General features: G+C 37.5%; 1 protein-coding gene across 1 annotated transcript in view; it reads right to left on the bottom strand.

The window, feature by feature from the left end:
- Positions 1–22,546: 22,546 nt before the first annotated feature.
- Positions 22,547–25,025, bottom strand: part of LOC145294131 (centromere/kinetochore protein zw10 homolog) — a 33,469-nt gene continuing 30,990 nt past the window's right edge. The window contains exon 7 of the mRNA XM_080141238.1: positions 22,547–23,232. Within this exon, the coding sequence (XP_079997364.1) occupies positions 22,847–23,232 (386 nt within the window). The 3' untranslated portion in view covers positions 22,547–22,846. The remainder of the gene's footprint in view (positions 23,233–25,025) is intronic.

Consider the following 25,025-nt stretch of genomic DNA (forward strand, 5'->3'; position numbering starts at 1 on the left):
TAATTTGAACGACTAAATACCTCTTTTATTTTATTTTTTACTTTAGTTGAAATTCGATGGTAACCTTTACAATAAGAGAACATTATGTAGTTACGAAAAAATAATTACAAGCCCCCACCCCCACAAATTAGAAATTTAAAAAAAATCAGAAATTAAAAAATCAAAAATTAAAAAAAATCAGAAATTAAAAAATCAAAAATTTAAAAAAATCAGAAATTAAAAATGTCAGAAATTAAAAATGTCAGGAATTAAAAATAAAATAAAGAGCTTTTGTAGAAGGAAAAAACTATGTCAAATGTTTGAATGTCAAAGTTTATAAATAGAAAATTAATTTCATTCAACAACTTCTTAAGACAATGAAAGATAACGTTTGTGAAAACATATATTTATAACTAAATAATTATTCTTTTATACGTACACACACTAGTGCTTCATGCTTACGCAAGCATCAGTGTAGGATGACAATTTTTGCCAGTTGGGAGATTCAAACCCAGCTATGAAGCTACCTTGACTCCATTCTGAGCCACCAATCAATTGTCACAAAGATAAAGGAAATTAATAACTAATAAAATAACTCAATTTGAGTGCAGACATTAGACAATATAGATTGGTTGAATGACAGGAGTTGTGAACATTGCATAAACGCTAGTTGACCGCCTTTTAGTTCATAGAAGTTTTTTCAACCTTTAAACGTATATTTAAATTCAAAAACAAAAACAAAAAAATTTTGGTCTCAAGTCCTTTGCTTGTAATCTCTTACAATCACTGTCAGTTTGTTTCCGAATATTTATGCTAGTCCTAATATTATCTTAGGGAATACCAGTTAAGAGTTTTTAGTTCCTTTATGAAGCAAATGGATTTCCCCACGACAAAACTAATATGCTACCAACAATAAATGCAAGAGATTCTGAGTAGAACAATATGGATGTTACTAGAGAAACGATATGGTTAAGTGAGATTTTGGGGGGGAAAGGAGGTGCTTGTCACTCGGATTTAGGGCTAGTAGTAAGATTGAGAGAGGATTTTTTAGTGAGGGTGGGGGAGACCTTGCCACTCAGACCTAGGTTAGTAGTAGAGTTGTTGGAAAGTGGATTTAACTGACAGAAATAGCGACACATAAACTTAATATTAATTAAAAAAAAAATTTTTTTTTTTTAAATTTTCACCCCAAACAAGGCAAGTGCCACTTTGAAGTAGGGCTTACTATCGGGGACATAAGTTTCAGGGGCATTACGAAGGGAGATGAGTAGCAAGATGTTTGTTCACATTACATTTGAACTTCTGCATATCAGTACAGTTGGGAAAGCAGAATCCCGGAAGGGAGTTCCAAAGACTTGCAGTTCTGAGGAAGAAACTATTAGAGTAAAAGGCTTTCTTACACCTAGGGATCTTTGGTCAAGATCAAAGTGTAGTATCTGTTCCGGCAGATGCTGCAAGCTGTGACTGGCTAGGACTAGCTATGACTGGCAAAGACCGGATGTGGGGGCGGCCCCACATGCTTGACCTTTGACCGGCTCCCATTTCCCACCTCTGGGAAGCTGGTCCCCTTTTCCCCTTCCCCCTCCCTTCACTCCTCACATTAAGAGTCGGCCTTGTGCCTGATTTGCTCGGTGGGGGAGCAAATAAATACCATCTGTTCTTCAGATGCTGCACTTCCATTTCTTGTTCTGTTTTGGTGAAGGAGCTGTCCTTCACGACTGAGACAATTTTTTATTTTTGTACTTTTTCTCCATGTTAAAAAATGACTCTGGTGTCTAACTCTGTCCCGTGGGGAGGCATTGTAAATAGGTACTGTAAAGGGGTGGGTCTTAGTTGCTTGTCGGGTTTGTCGGGGGTAGTCACGTCGAGGGAGTACAAGTGCTTGCAGTTCGTCAGAGCATTGACCATTCAAGTATTTGTAGAACAGGCAGAGGGATGCAACATTTCTTCGATGGGACAGAGGCTGAAGCCTAGATGACAGTTCAGGACCTATCAGGTTGGTGACTCTCTTTTGAACCCTGTCCAGGAGTGAGAGACAAGTAGCAGATGCACCAGCCCAAATGTGACAACAATACTCCATACATGGGCGAATATTAATTATATGAATTCTGTCGATCTCACAAACTCAATACTACCTACATATAATTATAACATTCTTCTCTTACGGACTTTTTACTATTATTTCCTTGTTCAAATTAATGGGATCCTGATAATTTTTATTTCATCTTGTTTTTTTTATTGACTCTTTGTCATGCTTCTCAATATTAATGTGAAGACGTGTGAATTTTATCACCTGCTTAGGTATGGTATCCTGAAGTTTGGGAAACTCTGATCTAAAGGGTTGATATCAGTCATGTTGCAAAGCAAGCAAATCACTGTTCAAGCAAGATCTTCCTCGGTCTACCAGATTCCCTAGTGCCGGGAGTATGGAGCATTTAAAATGCTGAGAGTGTGAAACGCAGCAGAAGTAAGACATTCAGTAACAAAATAAATGAAATTAAAAAATTTTTTATGTTAACTCTACTGATCATCTTCATTTAACAAATAACAAGCAGAGTAAAGGTTTTTCATGGATAATAACAAGATAATTTATTAAAAAAATATGAAAAACATTAATTTCAAATTTTAACACTAACTAATGATAATGTTTACAACCATTTTTGTTTTTGATTAATTAAAAATTGTTGCATTTTTTGTTAATTTTTTTATTTTATTTTCTTTTTCATGAACCATTCTGAAACTCTTTACACCTGTAGTTATGTATCATATCTTTTTCCAGTAAAAAAAGATCAAAAACTAAATGTCTGCAGCCATTTAATTTTTCCATATAAAGCATTTGGTTCTCTTTAAGAAAGGGTTTCTGGAGCCCCTCAGCCTTGCTCATGGCGGCCCAGCTTTAGATCATCTGCTATGAGAGCAGACATGGGACGTTGCCGGGTGTTGTTCGCATTGGAGTAACAAACACTTATTGCACTTCAAATATTAAAACAGAGCGATAAGAGAGCGGAGTAGTTCTTTAGAAATTGCCGACTTGAATTTCATCTGTATTGTATTGTAGCCTTTATTGAAGCCCCATCAGATGCATGACTGTGGTTGTTCTAAGACAGAATAGATACTGTGTTCGTTACAACTCTACTTTCAACCGAGTCCTTGTTTGTTTCGTTCACCACACTCTTTCCTTCTACCTCTTCTTTTACACACGTCCGTTCGTTTTCGTGACTCAAACTCGTCTCTCTTCCCGCTTTTCTCCTCTCGTTATTTATGGAAACAGGGTACGAGATTCTCCGAGATTCCCCAAGATTGCACAAGACTTTTTTCCATATAAACACATGCGGGCGCCATCTTGATTCTTAGTAGCCACTTTCTCCACACTCCCCCCTGATCTCATGATCACAGAGACGACAGGGAGGTGGTGATCGCCGCCATCGGGTGCTTCTATGAAGGGGGACAGTGCTGCTCTCGTCTTTGCGTGCGCTCTCATCCACCGCCTGATGGTTGGGGAAGGCTTCATCTCCGTGGAGGTTACTGATATCAGAGTCACTGCTTGATAGGGATGGTGCAAACCAAAGCGATGGCCCACTCGTCTCAGAGTCAGAATCACTCTCATCGTTCACTGGAGGTGGTACATGTGTCGTCGGCTGTAGGTCCCTAACGTGACGGGGTACGCCATCAATCTGGACACACTGCTGACTCACCACATCGGTCACTGTGCCTCGTTTATACTTGTCAGTACATCGGTTTCCTGGCGGCTTCACCCAGACAGCATCCCCTTTGGCATATCGATTCCGTTCTATCTCAGTGGCCACAGTTGTATCGGGGTGGATTCCTTTTTCTCGAACACGGTACTGATAGATTGCGTTTGCAGGCGCCGTTCCTGGAGAGACGGCATCCTTTGGCATGAGATTATACCAGTACACAGCTTCTGCGATGGTGCACTGCTTCCTGGCTGCAATTGTTTTGATGCTGCGATGGCTTCTCTCAGCTATACCATTGCCAGAAGGCACATAAGCGCATCTAAGCCACAGCCGCACACCCCATTCTTGTAAGAACTGCCTCATCTGATGGCTGCAAAAGGCTGGGTCGTTGTCCGTCAGCACTTCATCGGGTTTTCACAGAACACGGATGACAGCTGGCGAATAATGTTGCAAGAGTCCTGGTGCCCGAGGAGTCTCCAGACTGCGAAACGTGTAGGCCCACAATCGATGAGGGTAAGGAAGTGGTTGCCACCGTAGTGTGTGATGTCCATGCCCACTCTCTGCCACTTACCACTCACTCCTAACTCCCCTTTCTTCCATCGTGCTGGAGCTGGGTCGATGGATTGGCAGGCCTCGCAACTTTCCACCACTCTTCGGATATCTTTTTTTCCTACTCCTGGATCAATCATCTTGACAAAGTACAGTGTCCGCTTGATGCCAGGATGTCCACACTGTCGATGAATGTCCATGATGCGCGCTGCATCCACATTACACACAACTGCTGCACATGTGTTTTGCAGATTATCAGCATCTCTCCGAGCAGCAGCCAGAAGCCATCGTTGAGGGACTCTTGTCAAAGCATCTGCTCTGTTGAGCGCAGACCTGATCAACATCACGTCCACGGTCAGGTCGTACTCTGTGATGGTGTCGACCAAGGTGGCAAACCGTCTTCGTATTAACATCTCACTCGATGCTCGTGTCGTCAGCCATGCTCTTCCACTTAATGCATCGGTTATCCACCGATGAGTGCATGCCGAGTCAGTCATGATATGTAGAACCTTGGCGTGCCATTGAAGCACCAAGTTAACGCCCTTCAATGTGGCATCAAGTTCGGCCAGGTTTATGTGCCTCGAATCATTCTCTGGCCGAAGCCAACAGGCATCTTCAATAATGGAATCATTAACTGCAAGGGCAACTCCAAGGGCCAGTGAACTAGCATCCACCCAGACCGTGAACTCATTCCCGCTGACGCACCACTTTCCCTGAACGGGGTCATCACTGGTCACTCTGGACACAGCCTCTGTCAACATGCTCCTTAGGGTGACATCGTGTACTGCATCGTTCCATCCCGACGACACGGCTGTTGCACGTCTCTTTATGGCTGCCACGGCCACCCTGAGCCAACCGCACACAGGGAAATGACCTACCATCTTTCCACAAAGCGAAAACACTGTTCGTCGAGTGATGTTTGATGGGACCTTGGGAACGTGACTTCCTCTTCTCCAGCAAAGTCCCTCCTTGCTACTGCGCACGTGCAGGCCGAGAACTTTTGCTCCATCGCACAGATGCTCTGGTTCCTTACATGTCAGTCCAAAGCTTTCAAAGTGCATTCTAACCAATTGCGCTGACATGAGGTTCTCATTGACGAATATATCATCGATGTATGAGGATGTTGCCTGTTGCACTGTCTCATCTTGCTGCCGGATAGCATGCATGATTGCTGTCATAATGCCTGGGGCCACATTTAGACCGAACCCTAGCCTGGTTAGACAATATCGGGTTCCTCTAATTTCCAGTCTGAAATGGCCACAATTTCTTCTCAATGCGTATTTGCAGATAGGCCCTGCGTAGGTCCAGAGTTGCCACATTCGATCCCTGCTGTCGCCACTCCCTTAATTTGAGTGCACACACATCAGCCCTTGCTGTATATGGGTCGACATGCTCATTGAGCTCACGGTAGTCTAGGATGGGGCGGACCTTTTGTTTGGTCTCTTGTACGACGGCCATCAAGGGAATCAGCCCTCGCGGGGGGCCAAGCTCATCCTCTGGGTATGGAAGAAGCCAGCCATTGTCGATCCACGTTTGCAGTTTTTCTTCATACTGTTCCCTTAGCCACATGGGTGGGGGATATTCCGATTACCGGTTTCGCAAGGATATTGGTGGCTGATCGTTTGACCACTTCCAAGACGCCGTCCATGCATTGGTGTTTCTATCATACTTTGCATGAAAGTCAGGCTCGTCGAGAGTTATGGCAGCACAAACATGTTCCTCACATCGGGAGAACTGTACCTTGCCGGTTCTGTCCACGGTAATTCCACCCAGTTGTGTAATCAAGTCCATACCCAGGAGTAGGTCGTACCCGAGAAGCTCTCCCTCTATCACCAGGGCTCGCACAGCTACTGCAGGCCCGTCGTTGATGCTTGCGCGGATAATGCTCACCCCACAAGAGGCTAGTGAACCTCCGCCTACAGTTAGTACCGGAATTCTCTCTGCTTTCCAAGTGGCACAGCATACCTTGCTTACGAGAGTCTGGGTGCACCCAGTGTCCACAAGCGCGAGGCGCTCGCTTCCATTAATGTGTATGCTTACAGTGGGTAGCGCCCTGCTCAATGACGAGCTGGGGAGAAGACTGGCACTGTAGCTTCTTCCCCTTGCCCGTTTCCCGGACAGGTGCGGGCCAGGTGTCCGCGTTTTTTGCACTTGTAGCACTGCGGCCCGTCAAGTTTCCAAGTTGGTTGACGTGACAAAAGACAATCACGGGCCAAATGGTTGGGTCCTCCACACTTATAGCAGGTTGTAGCTGCGCCCAGGTCCTGCAATCCAACCTGTGATGGTTGTACAGCTGCCGCTTGGTCTATAGTGTTATGGCTTTTCTTTAGTATTGCTCGTACCCGTGCCAATACTTCTGATATGTCCATCTCGTCCACTTGGGATGAGGCACGGAGCAGATCTTCCACACTCTTAGGTAATCCTGCAACAAAGGCGCACACCAAGCCTTTGTCTGACATCCCTCCAAAGAGGACCGATAGCTTTTTTAGCTCAGCCAGATACACATCCACTGTTTCCCCAGGATGTAATTTTCGGGCCATGAATTCCTTCCATGCAGTAATTGGATCTAATGCAAATGCTGTAAAAAGGGCGCGCTTGATGCAGGCAAAATCTGTTTTTTCCTCATCAGCCAACTGCTGGTATACTGCATATGCTCCCCCAGTGAGGCGCATTGGGACCACGCATTCTATACGCTTCACCCCACTGAGCTGACATATTAATTCTGCTTTTTCCACCCATTCCTGCACTGAGTGATCAGTGCTACTGCCATCAAACAGGGGAATTAGCTTGGGGTCAAATCCTGACGTCATGCCGGAATAGCTTGTGTTCGTTACAACTCTACTTTCAACCGAGTCCTTGTTTGTTTTGTTCACCACACTCTTTTCTTCTACCTCTTCTTTTACACACGTCCGTTCGTTTTCGTGACTCAAACTCATCTCTCTTCCCGCTTTTCTCCTCTCGTTATTTATGGAAACAGGGTACGAGATTCTCCGAGATTCCCCGAGATTCCACGAGACTTTTTTCCACATAAACGCATGCGGGTGCCATCTTGATTCTTAGTAGCCACTTTCTCCACAGATACCTTAGCATTTATCTCCCTTAGCTAACTCTTTTTTCTGATTGGGGATTCCATCGGTCTTGTAACTAGCGAGATCGTTCCATTGTCTGTAAAGCATCACATAAATGGTGACATGTCATTCTGTCACTCTGTGTCACAAAAATAAACGTCTTCAAATCGTGCTTCCTGTTGAGTGATAGTGTCAAAAAAAGTGAACAAACTGAATGCGTTACATGTTCTTTTTGCATATTCCTAGGGGATTCTATCAGTTTTGTCACTGGTGATCTCATTCCAGTGTCTGTCACCCTACTCTATTTAGCAGCCTTCTTCATGACCTTCATGGTGTAGTCTTTTAAAAGAAAAAAATGAATAGCATCATATTTAGAGATGTCATAGCTCGGGCAAGAAATGAATATTCTAGAATTGATAAGTAAATACCAAGTGCTGAGAGTGTAAATAGAGGATGATTTAAAAATCATGTTACCCCTATCAAAAATGTTTTTAAAGCATCATATATAAACGGTGATACCTCATCCTGTCACTTTGGGCCACAAAAATAAGCATCTTTAAATCAAGCTTTCTACTGAATGAGTATCAATAAAAGCGAATAAACTGTATTAGTTATTTGTCCATTATTATTTTCCTGTTCTTAACACAAATTGATTAAATCCAGAACATGTGCTTTGTATTAGTTGTTTCTCTATTGTTGTTTTGGGGAAGAAATAACAAGACTTGGGGGGGGGGGTTGCAGATAACAAGGATAATCTTAACAATTTACAATATGATTGAAAAATGTTAAGCTTTTATGACTCCTTTGTGATTTTCAATAAAACATTAAGGTTTACTTCTTATGTAAACTTTTGTTTAATACTGAAACAATTTTTATGGATGTAAAGACGTTGAGAACATAATTTTCATCTCCCCAATTGACCATTTTAAATATGTTATAGTATGCATTTCTTTTTGTCTCTGGATTGCAGGACATGAATTCATCTAGTCTGGTTGAGTATCCAACTTCATATCACTTGGAGAAGCAGGGAGACCCAACGTTGCCAGGATTGAATGATGATTAACGAATGTTTCACACTCCCATATTTTTATTGTCATCGAAATCAGTGAAATCAACCATTTTTCAATCAAATCAATTGATTGCCTGTTCTAGTTGGAGACCAATTGCAGTGCACTGGGAGGAAGCTTCGCATGCCTTCCTGCAGTGACTTAGTCCACAATACATTGTAGTCTTCATTGCACTGTAGAGAACCTACTATTGATTTTATACATTTTTTTTTTCTTGAATTAAAATTTAAAATGCAAAAGTCAAGTATCATGCTTCAGTTGTGCTCTAAACAGAAACATTCATTTTGAACGCGACTCTGTCATATCAAAGAACCAACTGTTGATTTTATATGCTGGGTCTTTCTGCTTGTGCAGTAATAAAACTTCTCAAATACACTTGCAACGTTAAGGCTGTATGGGGTGTTAACTGTTCTTTTCTTTTCATCAGATTTTTTTGATTATCGATTATTATTGAAGATATTCCAATACACAACTTATCTAAGAACACTGCCAGATACATAAAGTACGTTTGTGTGGAATTTCATATCTATCTATCTATGGTAGCACATCTAAGACTGTAATCGACCAAGTTCTCTCTCCTCTGATCTTGAGCACGTGGTACAATGGGGAAAGAGGTGGCTTGTTACTGTTAAGTTGTCTCCCTTTATATTGGCATTAATATGCATATAATTTGTTAAGTTATCTCCCTTATAAAAAGGCAGAGTTAACGAACTTTTCTTTTCAATATGGCGTCGTAATGTTTATGTGTTTGTTAATCGTTAAACTCTAATCGTGAGTGTGTTGCATATTTATTCAATTAATGTATTAGCTGCCGTCATAAATTATATATATATTGTTTATATATATACCGTCGGAGTTGGATTATTTTACTGGTTTTTCATGGTAGCAGAGCGTAGTTGCGAGTGAAAACGATCTATGGAACAATAATTGAAGTTTTTTTTTAACGAACGACCACAAAGAGGAAATGGCCATTAACTGCAAAAATCCCCCTAGATTTGATGAGAACGACTACCCATGCTGGAAAAATGAAATAAAGATTTGGACAATGATGACGGATTTACCAAAGAACAAACAGGCATTGGCTGTTAGCCTTTCACTTAACGGAAATGCAAAACAGGCAGCTATGGGAATTGAAGTGGAAGAACTCAACACAGACGAAGGTATGTCGAATCTTATTAATGTATTAGACAATTTGTTTTTAAAGGATTCTCTAGACTCTATGTACGAGGCTTACCAAAACTTTGATAAATTCCAGCGGCCTGAAAACATGAGTATCTCTGAATATATTATAGAATTCGACCAGAGATATCTCAAAAGTACCAAGTGTGAAATGACTTTGCCGGATGCCGTCCTAGCTTTTAAACTATTAGATAAGTCAGGCCTGGATTATCAACAGCGCAAACTCGCATTGACAGCGTGTGCTTCATCAGAATTGAAATATAAAAACATGAAGTCCGCATTAAAACGTATATTTGGAGAATCAAATGTTATACCTTCTAATGAGGAGCCTATTGTAAAGCAGGAAACCGCTTTATATGCAACAACATCAAGAAAACAAAAATCCCGTAACTTTCCTAGATCAGATACGGGAAAATCTAATAGATTTAGAAACGAGAACCCTACTAACAGATATGGGAAAGTTACTAAATGTTCTATTTGCCAGAGCGTTTTGCATTGGTGGAGAAAGTGCCCCCCACAAAAATGAAGCTGTTAGGTTAACCGAAACAGACGAATTGGAGCATAAAGAAACAGAAATGGAAGAGTGTAACATCACACTTCTCTCACACGATGAATATTCTCCAAGTAAAATTTTTTTAGTTGAGTGATTGAACATGGCAGTGATTGACACAGCTTGTACTCGGATCGTTTGTGGCCAAAGATGGTTGGATGAATATAAAAAGAATATCAACCAAGAAGATATTATTATTAAGAGAAGTAATAGACCCTTCCGATTTGGCGACGGAAAAATTATAAACTCCTCTACTCAGGTAACTCTACCGGCGATAATAGGTTCCACTAGGTGTAATATAAGTGCTGAGGTAATTCAAGCTGATATTCCTCTGCTTTTGAGTAAAGCTTCGTTGAAGAGGGCTGGAGCTGTTCTGGATCTTAATTCAGACAAAGCTGTCATGTTTGGAAAGCCAGTGGACCTACAATTCACATCTAGTGGACATTACTGTGTAGATATTCTTGGTAGTGGTCATCATACAAGAAACTCCCATTCCGATGTGCTAATTGTTGATAACATGACCAATAAAGAAAACATAAAAAGTTTAGAAAAACTGCACAGGCAGTTTGGACATGCCTCAGCTGAGAAATTAAAACTGCTATTAAAGTCTGCTGGCTCAGATGTTGTGGAGGTGGCTAAAATTTTGGAAAAAGTTGTAGCCAATTGTGAAATATGTAGGAAGTATAGAAAACCTGCACCAAGACCAGTTGTTGGTTTTTCCTTAGCTAATTACTACAACCATACTGTAGCCATGGATCTTCATCAACTCGAACCTAACCTATGGTATTTGCATATCATAGATGAATTTTCCCGGTTCTGTGCGGGTTGCATCACTAACACTAAGCAGTCATCTAAAATTGTAAAAAAAAATCATTCAATGCTGGATTAGTATCCATGGAGCACCTAAACGAATGTTCAGTGATCTGGGAGGTGAGTTCGACAATGCTGAAATGAAAGATATGGCTGAAAATTTTAACATAGACATCTCTACCACTGCTGCATATTCACCCTGGAGTAATGGTCTATTGGAACGACACAATCAGATACTAACTGAAATATTATTGAAGTTGAGGTCCGACTACACTCTGGATTGGGAAACAGCACTAAATTGGGCCATTATGGCAAAGAATTCGTTACAAAACGTACATGGATATAGCCCTTATCAGATAGTTTTTGGAAGAAATCCAAACATTCCCACGATCCTTACTGATAAACCACCTGCACTAGAAGGGACCACCACAAGTGAAGTTGTAAAAAACAACATAAATGGATTGCATGCTGCAAGACAGGCTTTTATCAAAGCCGAATCATCTGAGAAAATTAGGAGGTCCTTAAGGAAACAAACGCGCCCCATACCTGATCTCTGCTCACCGGGGGGATAAAGTTTATTACAAAAGACCAGACAATCAAGAATGGAAGGGTCCAGGTGTTGCCATTGGTCAGGATGGTCCTGTGGTATTTGTCAGACATGGTGGAATACTTGTGAGAGTACATAAATGCAGATTGCGTTTGTGTAACTCACCACTTGCAGATGTAAGCTCTAATGAAATTTCAGTAGCATCAAAAACCTGATAGCCAGGACTATAATTATGAAACATCTGATGAGGAATATACTGAAACAGCTGAGGTTGGGACAAAAAATGACCCACAACCCGATCCTATAGCCAAGATAAAGCCTGGTAACATCATCACGTACAACCAAAAGGGAAGCAATGGGCAAATACAGGCGGAAATAATAAGTCGGGCTGGAAAAGCCACCGGCAGAAACAAACATTGGTTTAATGTGAAAATCCAAAGGCCAGTAAACTTGGAGAATGAAGAGATGTCGGTAGATTTAAGTAAAGTCACGGATCTTAATGTGGCAGAACCACTGATAGGACCCACAGAAGGAGACACTATAATGATGGTGGCAGGTAGAGAATTCGATGAGGCCAAGAAAAGAGAACTTGACAGCTGGAAACAAAACAATGTTTTTACTGAAATAGATGATGCAGGACAAAAATGCATATCTACGCGCTGGGTGTGTAGTTTAAAAAACACACCTAATGGGGTTATGCAAAAAGCAAGGCTGGTCGCTAGAGGTTTTGAAGAACCCAAGAATGACATTCAAAAGGATTCACCAACCTGTGCTCATGAATCCTTAAGACTTATTATGGCATTAACAGCCCAAAATCAATGGAGTCTACACTCCATAGACATAAAAACTGCCTTTTCGCAGGGTCACACTATGGATAGGGAAGTATACATCAGACCACCCAAAGAAGCTTTCAGTGACAAGATATGGCGGCTAAATAAGTGCGTCTATGGACTGAGTGATGCTTCTCTGCAGTAGTATAATAAAGTGAAATCAGTTATGATTGAAAATGGCGGTGTAATGTCCCAAATGGACCCTACAGTTTTCTACTGGATTAGTAAATCTGGTAACCTAGCTGGTTAGTTTTGGCGTGTCATGTAGATGACTTCATTTGGTCAGGGGACCAGACATTCAACAATACCATCAGCAAAATACACAGCGCATTTAAAATTGGAAAAGAGGATAGTAAGGCCTTCAAATACTGTGGAATTGAGCTTAATTGCTACGGTCCAGAAATATTAATAAACCAAAACAAATATACCGACAGTATATCATCCATTCCAATAGATTATTCAAGAACCATGGAAAAAGAATCACCGCTAACAGAAATTGAGATAAATTCACTCAGATCCAAGATCGGCCAATTGTTGTGGTTAGCGCATCAGAGCCGACCGGACTTATTATTTGATGTCTGTAGTCTAGCGACTAATATTAACCATAGCACCATAAAGGACCCGATAACTGCCAACAAAATTATTGGAAAAGCTAAGGCATCCAAGCTATCATTGAAGTATCAACATCTTGGTGACAATGATCAGTTACGTTTGATCATATTTCGTGATGCCAATTTGGGAAATCTTCCTGATGGTGGAAGGTCGGGGGGGGGGGTTATGTCATATTCCTCACTGGGACATCTGGGAAAGTCTCACCGATCTGGTGGAACTCAAAGAAAATCAGACGGATTGTCCACAGTACCTTAGCTGCAGAAACAATTTCAATGTCTGAAGCTATTGATATGGCTGTCTTCATCTCCACCCTGTTTGGTGAATTGACAACAGGAAGAACAAATCCCAAGAGTCTACCTATAATTTGTGTCACTGATTGAAAATCTCTCTATGAAGCGGTCAAATCAACAAAATCTGTCACAGAAAAACGATTACGGATCGAAATCAGTGGTATTAAGGAACTTGTGGAAAATGGACAGATTGAAGAGTTCCAATGGCAAGAGACAGGAAGACAATTGGCAGACTGCCTCACTAAACGGGGTGCATCCAAATGGCCCTCATATAGTAGTGACAGTCTGCCAAATCTTACCTACATTGTCTGCAGACATTTTTCAGTTAACAGGCCTTCTTCTTACTCTCGGTTGCCGTGGTGCTACTCCTGAGCAGTAGACGAGAAATTGGATAAATATTGGAAGAGAAAAAAAATGTCAAAACAAAAGCCATTTCTTATATACAAGTCAATCAGGAAGAGAAGAGTGGAAACATGAATTTGACCGTCTTTGGCCAACAACAGCTACAGACACTTGATGCCGTAATTGACTTTTGTCAACAGCGGGAACTACTGGCAAAAACAATACAATGTGAAACATGTGGCCACAAGTGCATCCTAGAAAAAAGAGGGAGCATTACCGACGGCTATGGCTGGAGATGTGTGAATGTGAAGTGTTGATGTTGAACAGCAATCTGGACTGGAACCTTTTTTGCTAAATCTCGGAGTGGGGAACCCTTAGCCCACTCACTTTTGTTTTAAGTTTTTTACCAAGAAATACTTGAAAAAAAAAAGGTTACATCAGCTTAAATAATGAGAATAACATACAAAATAAGAACTGTAGAAATAATGATAACAGTAGACCATATAAACCATATAATCCAAATGAAACATTACCTGTTCTAAACAATTCATTGAGTACCATAAATTGAACACAAGTTGATTTATTTTCCTAAATGTATAACTCGCACAGTGTTTCAAACAAACTACATTTCATTTGATACACACTCGTTTCCAGCATTTCTTTCTCTCTGTATGTTTATTAGCAATCAAAAGTGATCAAACGAACAAAATTGTCCGTTTTGGGTCACAACCACCACTACTATCTGTTCCACTTTAGATTTCATTTGAACATTCGGAACTTGTGGCATACCAGTTAAGAAATTCTTCTTGCATAAATAAAACTTTGTACTTTTATGGATATTCAACACCAAAAATATGTATAATAACTAACACATGTGGTTGCAACTCTATTTTTCATGCTATTTGCAAGCATTGGTTACACATGAAACGCAGTGGAATTCCTGGTAGGTTGAGAAATGATAACCAGTTTGTGTGCAAGAAATGTAAGACAATGGAGATGGATGAAAACACAGATGTGACATTATATATATATATATATATATATATGAGGACCGTTTCAAAAGTAAAGCCTCCTATTTTTGTTTTGTTTTTTTGTTTTTAATTCAAGAAGTTGAAGAGTTATGAAGATGGGAGTGGTACCATTTAAAACGAGTGACCTTTGTGGTCCATAATTTATTTTTGCACGTCCATAACAGGGGTTGTTTTCTTAGTCTCACACCGTCAATATCTGCAACAGAGAGATGAAACTTTCAAATCATGAATGCATAAATTCAGTCATCATAACAATGCAATCTGCAATCCTCTCTTGTCCAATAAAAAAAAAAAAAATGGGTGTTACCTTTAGAATACCCCTCATATATTTGGATCGCAAAGTTATTGATGTTATTCAGAAGTATTTTCATGCTGCTGATACCATTGGAGCACAGGGAGGAGCAGGTGTTAGTGTGATGGCAAGACTTAGGAGTTGATGGAGTAAGTTCAAGGAGCTTCGTCTATTACAAACTAGCAGTGTTATCACTGTCAACCAAAGGAAATCTATCGGGCATGTGTATAGTGTGGTGATGTATGAAGGTGAAACCTGGCCAGTTGAGGACATGTGTGTCATGGTTAGAAATGATATTAAACTTATACAATGGATGCATAATGTGAGTCTTTATGGCAAACAGTTTTGATGACCTCAGAGGAGGATGAAATCTTAACAGAAGCTTTGTCACATTAAAATAATGGATTCTTGGGTTAGTAGATGTAGAACAGTTGAGGTAGTAGGTTCAGTTCACAAGGAAGAAAACGAATGAAATCGTGGAAGGAATCACCATAATTTAACAATCCTGACACCAAAATAATACATTTACACTATCTTTGCATCTGACAAACACCAAACCATCCATATCTAAAATATGCTAGAAGGGGAATGGCTAAGTTTAAAGAATGGGTTACAGTTCTTGGGTTGGTAGATGTAAAACTGTTGCAGTAATATGGTCTGCTGACAGTGAAAGTTTAATGAAAACCAGGGAGGTAAAGATAAATATAGACAAGGAAACAAGGGATAAATAAAGACCTCACCAGAGATAGGTTAGTCCAGAAATCAGTTTCTAAAAGCTGTCCAACATATGCCAGCATGTAAAATGGACATTATATAGAATAGGTTGATTCTTATTATTTGATTATTCTTTCTTTCTGCAATAAGTAATGCCCTGCCTTACGTCATTAATATAAATATTCGATACTAGTGCATCCTTCGAACTCGGCGGTCGCTCAGCTTTACCCAGAACACGACGTCAACAGCTTGAGTTCAGCTGCTCTCTGACGTAACATGATGATCAGCCAATCACAACGCCGCATGCTTAGTTTCAATTCGACATACATGTGTGCAAGTGCTACTCCTGAGCAGTAGACGAGAAATTGGATAAATATTGGAAGAGAAAAAAAAATGTCAAAACAAAAGCCATTTCTTATATACAAGTCAATCAGGAAGAGAAGAGTGGAAACATGAATTTGACCATCTTTGGCCAACAACAGCTACAGACACTTGATGCTGTAATTGACTTTTATCAACAGCGGGAACTACTGGCAAAAACAATACAATGTGATACATGTGGCCACAAGTGCATCCTAACAAAAAGTGGAGTGATTAAAAAAAACAAAAAAAATAAACACTAACCCAAATATCCCTATAAACCAAGTGGGACTTTAAGGAAAAAAAAGAAAGAAAGTTTGTGCCAGTTTTCCTTCATAAAAAAATAAAATATTTGAAAACAAAAGGAAGTTCTTTTCCAATTTTCCTTCTTAAAAAAAATATCACATGTTTAAACAAACTCGTAAAAAAAAAAAAAAAAAAAAACTTACTCCTTTGAACATTTTATTGAAAAGATTTAAAATTATTTATTTGACAAAAAACACTTAACCTTTTCTCCATAGTTAATAAAAATAAAAAAATTACGTTAGATTTTTTTTTTTTTTTTTATGTTTCTACATTTAACAATTTTCTTTTACATAGCATTGTTGATTTCATCGGCAATGCTCAACATAATCCAGCAGTTGATGCTCCGGAGAAAGCCAAGCGAACGCAGAGTTACATCTGGTTCAAAGAATGCACTAGTACTGATTTTTTAATTGAATCCTTCATTTACAGGAGTAATTTCTTGTCCTACCAACCATGACCGGGTAGAAGCATTAGGTAATTCATAATTGTATTGTTAATAATGCTCATATTGACGATTAAATCTTCAATCTTCAGAAGAGTCAAGAATCCATGGCGCAATGGATAAAAGTGCTAAGTTATAATTAGTTTTAAGTGACAATCTTCTGGAGATTGAAGATTCAATCCTCAGTATAATAATACAAAAAAAAAATTAGTCGAGACTTCTATCTGATCATAATTGATGAAATAAGAGTAAGTTATCTTCGTGGATTAAATAATTTAGTTTGAAAATAAACAAATTTCATAGCTTGACACAAGATGCAACTGAAAGTCGGAACTTTCATTGGCTGATCTTTTAAAATAATATCCAAGGGAAGAACAGAAGTCTGAAATCAAATTCGTCATCTTATAAAAAATAAATAAATAAAAAATAACAAACTAAGAAATGACTTCTGTACAAGTTTTATTTACAGAGAGAGAGAGAGAGAGAGAGAGAGAGAGAGAGAGAGAGAGAGAGAGAGAGAGAGAGAAAGGCCCATATGGTTATATGCAAGACATTTGTATCCCTGATAACATTTATAATTATCATTCAGTTGGATGAAAAAAACCAAGCACTTACAACAAATAAAATGTTGAATAATGAGGCGGTTAAAAAAAGTCATTAAATTTTGGCAGCTTTTCAACAATATGTCAACAAGTGCAAACAGAAAACTGTTCACAAATTTAATCAGATCTGTTTCATACTGAAAATGAACAGAGACGAACATGCAGCAATTGATTGGTGTTTTTGAAACGTTATTCAAATTATTTGACTTCTTCGGACTACTGTTCTCATCTTGAGTGTTGTTTTCACGTTTTGGTTGATGTAAAAATGTCACTCAATATGAGAACAGTAGTTCGATGAATCCAAATAATATGAATAACCAATCCTCATCTCAAAAGTTCAGAAATACTGTGCAGAATTGATAATCATAATGTGAAAAAAAATTAAATGCTTATGGCAACACTTTTTTGGGACTGTCCAGTAAAATTTGAGCGAGAACTGAAACTTGAATTGAAAAACATTTTAAATATAAAAATACTTTTTTTTTTCATAAATATAAAAAATGGAAAAACTTCTTTCAATTTTTATATTAAAAAAAAAGTTTTTTTTTTTTGGGGGGGGGGGGTAATGGCAGTTTAATAGTTTCACAAAAATTCCAAAATTAATCCCCCCCCCCCATTAATTTTATATCACTTTTCAGTTGTTCTGGAATCAGATATTTCCTAACATCACACAAGATTACTCTTCTAGTCTCACTGTTTAATGGTCCCAAATTCCACTGTACAGTATGGTCTAATCATTTCATTTTCTTTGGCCAACTTTTCTGCATTTAACGACATTGATGCTTCAAGCAACGGTTTATCCAAGAGGACAAACATTTCACATGACCATAGCAACACAATTGATTCATCCTTAAAACAACCTCCATGCTGCACAAGTGTCATGCTTTCAGCAAATCCTCTGACCTTATGTGTTACGTTTTGTAAGATTTCACATTGCAGATCATTCTGATCATACATTCGTCGTTGCATAGCAGACGAGCGCGAGAAGGCCGCATATTCGCTACGATATATTATGAGGTACATGAAACAGCTGTCATACAACTTTTACTCTGGACGCAGAGAGGCACAGATCGCAACATTATCAGAGACGAAAAATCGAAATTTGCTCAATGAAAGTGAAAATATAAACAATTACTTGGGTTTGTAATATATTTTAGAAATGTGTTTGTCTAAATGGAAATTTTGAACCAGAATTAGAAAGTGGACTAACAATAATGCAGAGTCATAGAGAATTCTGTTAATTGGCAGATATTGCAAACTCAGGATTTGATTGGAAGAAACTGTTGAAATCCATTGTGTGAAAAAAAAAAAAAAAAAAAAAATTTTTAAAATTGTCTTTTAAATCAACACACACATATAATAATGGATTCAATGCTATTATTATTATTATTATTATTAATTATTAATTATCATAAAGGCAGCATGCATACTGCAGATTTAACAGTCCAGTTCAAACAAACAGAAGTATATAGAAGCTAGAATAACTCTAAGAAACAAATAGCGATAGCTAAGAGAGAATTTACAGAAACCACTAAAAAACACATCGAAGCACAAAAATTAGGAACCCGTGACTTCTGGAAAATCTACAACAGTGTAGTAAATAATGGGCAATCAGCAATTCACCCACTATCCAACAATCATGAGGTTGTTTGCTCAGCAACCGAGAAGGCTAACATGCTTGCAAGTTGGTTTACATCCAACTCCACACTGGACCCTGCTAACCACCCTCTCCCTGACTTTCCTTTGCGGACAGACGCCACACTAGACAATCTGAAAATCACCCTTTCTTGACACTTCAAAAGCATATGGACCCGATCTCATCCCGGCTGTGCTATTAAAAAGTGCTCGCCCGAAGTAGCTCCAGTTCTCTCCAAACTTTACAACAAATGCCTTAATGAATCTTGCTTTCCTGCCTGCTGAAAAACTGGTACAAATTTCTGGCAAAAGAACTGACCCAGTAAATTATCGCCCCATTAGGATCCTCCCACTTTTCGGCAAAATATTTGAGTCTATAATTAACCAAGCTCTAGTCCATCACCTTACAGATGCTAAACTTCTGACTGACCAACAATATGGATTTAGGCAAGCCCGTTACACAGCAGACATCCACCGCTCTACCCTCCCCTGCTTTGTCCAGTGAATGATATATATGTTCAGAGATTAGTTATAATCTCTGAACATATATACCATTCACTGGACAAAGCAGGGAAGGGTAGAGCAGTAGCTCTAGATATATCTAAGGCTTTTGACAGGGTATGGTATGAAGGTCTTCTCAGGAAAATCATATCATACGATATCACTGGAAGAATACTTAACATAATTAAATCCTCCTTAGAGAAGAGAGAAATCCAGGTTGTTTTCGGCAGTCGTACATCTAAACAATAAGATATAAATGCGGGAGTGCCTCAAAGGTCTATCCTTGGTCCTCTATTATTAAATGACCTCCCTGACAAAATTGTATGTGAGATGGGTATATATGCTGATGACACCACGCTCTATAACAGACACGGCAGGAAAACAAATGAACACATATCTAAAGAAATGGCAGAAACACTAGAGGATGACCTCCAATCTGTAGTGGAATGGGGACAAAAATGGATGGTCATTCAATGCTGCCAAGACTAAACCTGTTTCCTTCAATAATTACAAGAAACCTTCTCTACCACCAATAGTAATGGCCAAAGACTCTTTATCTGAAAGTACATCTTTTAAACTCCTCGGCCTAATGTTCACAGGAAACATGAGTTGGAACAATTACATTGAGAGCATTGCCAGAACCGCTGCAAAAAAGGTAGGTTCTCTTTACTGTGCTAGAAAGCTACTAACGCCCGAAAGTATCCTGTACCTCTATAAGGCCACCATCCGCCCATGTATGGAGTATTGTTGTCATATTTGGGATGGTGCATCTGCTCCTAGACAAAGTTCAAAAGAGAGTCGCTAATCTGATAGGTCCTGAACTGTCATCTAAGCTTCAGCCTCTGTCCCATCGATGAAATGTAGAATCCCTCAGCCTTTTCTACAAGTATTCGCCAACTGTACTGACATGCAGAAGTTCAAGTGTAACGTGAACCGACATCTTGCTGCCCAGCTCCGCACATAGTACCCCTGTAGCTTATGTCCCTGATAGTAGCCCCCACCCCATCAAAATAAAAATGTAATAAAAGAAAGAAAAAAAAAAAAAAAAAAAAAAGAAATTACCGAGGTATTTTTTAAAAAAATTTTGACACATTATTAAAAGAAAAAGTGTCACAAGGAGAAATCAAGAAACACTTCAAAATACTTTTTTTTTCTCTTTTACTCTAATTCAACATTTAAAACCCATAAAAAAGAAAAAACGAGAGGGAGGGGCATAGAAATAAATAAAAAAATTAAACACTACTTAAATGATTTCTACAGCCGTTTCACGTTATTTTGTAACTAAGGTTTGAATGGTATTTGGAATAAGAAGCGCTTTCTTCTCCTTTCGAAGGATACAATCCTCACGATTCAATACAATATTAAAGTTTATTGCTTTAATGATTAGTGCGAGGCTGACATATGATTCAGAGTTTGAAGTTTAGAATTTCCCAACACATCTCTTCTATACATAAAAAGAATAAAAATAGCCAACGTCTGGACATTCGCAAGCTCATAAGTCAACCATTGGTTAACATTTATTGCAGGTCCGCACTGGAGGGTACATAGACAGAGATTTCTCTATCTTGCACAGAGCACGCTTGAAAACAAAAAAATTATTAAGGCAGTTATTAATTTACAACTGTCTCTGTAACCAAAAAAGGCATACCCATAATTTGGAACTTATTAATGTTTGTTGAGAATGTATTTCTTTTTTTCTCTTCCACTTTTAAAAAAACCCGTTTTGTCCCTTGCCGCCGATTACTGTGAAAAGTGTCCTTCGAAAAACGCTTAAGTAAAGTTTGTTTTTGTTAGCTTTTTGCCTCAGTCAGAGATTTCTCCTCTAAGGATAAAACGGATATTAAAAGCCTGGTGTCAGCATATAGAATCGATCATATTCCAGCCTCGTCTTAAGATGGCGTATGTTTCTGCTCCATCTTAAGACGGTTGACAAGCGACTTCCTAAGAATTCTTCTATTGCAAGCTCATTGAATTAATGTGTCTGGCTTAAAAACAGAAGCTGAAGTATGAGGATAGTTTGAGAACAACTTTAAAGTGTGGCATTGATGAACAAAGTAACCAGAGACAGAAAATTGGATCAAAACAAGAAAAGAAAGTTTAGGAGGTGAAACAAAGTTGTCTTTGTGCAGAGTTAGACATAAATATGAAGAAATAAATTGGATGAAAACTCTTGTATAGATCAACAAATAAAATCATTACATAATTATAACAGAAAAAAAAAACACCTTGTAATTAAGATGTAATTGGAGTAACTGAGCGAAATTCTGATTGAATCTTATCCCAATGTTGGGTAGCCAAATGTAAAAGCACATAACTCTGCTTTCAAAAAATAGTTTTAATCAGGGGGGATAACTTAGGGACAAAGAGTTACTTCATTTTTTAATATAAAATATTTTCTAGATGAAATCTGTTGCAGGAAGGTTTGACAATAAAAGTGTACAGTATGAACAATTAACGCAAGATTTTGAAAAAGGCATTAAAAAATAGTTTAACCTAAAATATGATTGACTGCATTTGATGCAAGGTGGCTTGAAGAGCCACCTCACATGCAATCAGTGTGGAAAGGTACGAAGAAGTACTGCAGGATTAAAGTAACATGCATTGAGGATTCATTTCACAAATAAAAAAGTAATCGTAATAAAAGAAAATTTCCAGATATCATACGTATATTGTCTAGTTAAAGATCAGTTACACTTATACTATCGTGTGGAGGGGGTCATCCTTCTAGATAAACCATTACAAAAGTATGGATATCTTAAATAGAAAAAAGTTTACTGGTCAATAAATGCTAGGAAGATAGTGACTGGACAAGATTACACAGGCCAGAAGACAGTTGAAGAATAAGGATCAGTGAGTGAGCTTGCAAAATATTAAAAAATGTTGTTGATAAATGAAACGGTAAGGAATGCATCTGGATGGCTCTACTTACTCTTGAATTGCACCTTATAATGTCGAGTGTCTAGCAAGGAGGTAAGAAGTTGCATCATTCGGATTTTCTGGTATGAAACATGGCTGATTAGTGAACACTATTATGCCCAATGAGCTTACTATCAAAGGCCACAAATTAAGACTTGCCATCATAAGGGTTTGAGAAATAGAGATATTAAAGAATAGGGTTTGTTCAGATTAATAATACAGATTGGCATCTGGTAGTTAATGTTTTTTATTATTCCAATTTTTTTCTTTTGAAATAAAAAAATTTAAAAAATGTATATTGTGTTTGTGATAATGAAAGGAAAAAAACAAAAAAAAAACAAGAAAGGACCTCTCCTCCCAACTTTGGTAGGATATAGTGTCTAAGTATTGGGCAGAATATATCTTTTTACTTGGAGAGAAAGTAATGAAGTTAAAGGCCATGAATGGTTTGGAGTGTTGGTATTTTGTGTGAAGGTACAAACCCTCACTTCCTCCCCTCTTCATTAAAAAAGTTGTTGATTGGTCATCTTTATCGAATCTTGGCAAGGACGGCAGCTCTTCTGTCAGTATTCTGGAACAGAGCGCGGATCAACTGTTTCACTTCCGCTGTAGAAAATTCATGTGCCAACACTCCTTTACCGTCCGCCCACCGGTCAGTAATTTCTTGAAGATTGGCATTGAGAATGAAGATGAGTTCCTTGAACTTCATCCATTTTGGAATGTTTCTTTGAAGTTCAACTTTCATGTGTGCCTCGTTGGTCGCGTCCTCTGTGAATTTAGTGCAAAAAAGTGGACCTGCCTTCTCATCTAACATACAAAGCAAATGGTGCAAATGGCTAGCACCTTCAGCACTGATATCTTCCAACGATGTTATGCTGTTAACAATTGCTACAAGAACACAATTTACGAGGGTACCTAAAAAAAAAATAAAAATAAATAAAAATTAAAAAAAAATACATTTCAAATTGATTACTAAAATTCCTATCAAAAAGTAAAAATTATCAAAAAATTGTAAAATTAAAAAATTATTTGTATTTTTATGTTAAGTTTATTCACTGCTCACATGTTTTTGCTAGTACACATGCCAAACAAACATACTAAACTCCTTCATTCCAGCCAGGAGGTAATGCCTGGGAAAATAGAACAAACAAATAACCCTCTCCCAAAAAGAAGGAGGTTATCATAAAAGATATTGCACTAACCATGAAAGGAACATTAAAGCATAGTATTTCAGAAATACTAAATCTGCTTTAGTAACTGATATTTATAATGGCAAATACTAAAGTTTGATATTTATAATGGCAAATACTAAAGTTTGATATTTATAATGGCAAATACTAAAGTTTGATATTTATAATGGCAAATACTAAAGTTTGATATTTATAATGGAAAATACTAAAGTTTGATATTTATAATGGCAAATACTAAAGTTTGATATTTATAATGGAAAATACTAAAGTTTGATATTTATAATGGCAAATACTAAAGTTTGATATTTATAATGGCAAATACTAAAGTTTGATATTTATAATGGCAAATACTAAAGTTTGATATTTATAATGGAAAATACTAAAGTTTGATATTTATAATGGCAAATACTAAAGTTTGATATTTATAATGGCAAATACTAAAGTTTGATATTTATAATGGAAAATACTAAAGTTTGATATTTATAATGGAAAATACTAAAGTTTGATATTTATAATGGAAAATACTAAAGTTTGATATTTATAATGGCAAATACTAAAGTTTGATATTTATAATGGCAAATACTAAAGTTTGATATTTATAATGGCAAATACTAAAGTTTGATATTTATAATGGCAAATACTAAAGTTTGATATTTATAATGGCAAATACTAAAGTTTGATATTTATAATGGCAAATACTAAAGTTTGATATTTATAATGGCAAATACTAAAGTTTGATATTTATAATGGCAAATACTAAAGTTTGATATTTATAATGGCAAATACTAAAGTTTGATATTTATAATGGCAAATACTAAAGTTTGATATTTATAATGGCAAATACTAAAGTTTGATATTTATAATGGCAAATACTAAAGTTTGATATTTATAATGGCAAATACTAAAGTTTGATATTTATAATGGCAAATACTAAAGTTTGATATTTATAATGGAAAATACTAAAGTTTGATATTTATAATGGCAAATACTAAAGTTTGATATTTATAATGGCAAATACTAAAGTTTGATATTTATAATGGCAAATACTAAAGTTTGATATTTATAATGGCAAATACTAAAATTTGATATTTATAATAGAAAAACTAAAGTTTGAAGATTATATGTTAATAATTTGTTTTTAAATAATTTTATACACAAAACGATTAAAGTAACCTAAACTAAAGAAATTAAACAATTTTTATTTGTCTGAAGAGAAAAGTATAGAAATAAAAAAATTGCTTGTATGTATGTAAAGAGAAAAGTATAAAAATAAAAAAATTGCTTGTATGTATGTAAAGATAAAAGTATAGAAATAAAAAAAATTGCTTGTATGTATGTAAAGAGAAAAGTATAGAAATAAAAAAATTGCTTGTATGTATGTAAAGAGAAAAGTATAAAAATAAAAAAATTGCTTGTATGTATGTAAAGAGAAAAGTATAAAAATAAAAAAATTGCTTGTATGTATGTAAAGAGAAAAGTATAAAAATAAAAAATTGCTTGTATGTATGTAAAGAGAAA

Source organism: Euprymna scolopes, chromosome 15 (genome assembly GCF_053919585.1).
Source record: "Euprymna scolopes isolate OS-2025 chromosome 15, ASM5391958v1, whole genome shotgun sequence".
NCBI lineage: Eukaryota > Metazoa > Mollusca > Cephalopoda > Sepiida > Sepiolidae > Euprymna > Euprymna scolopes.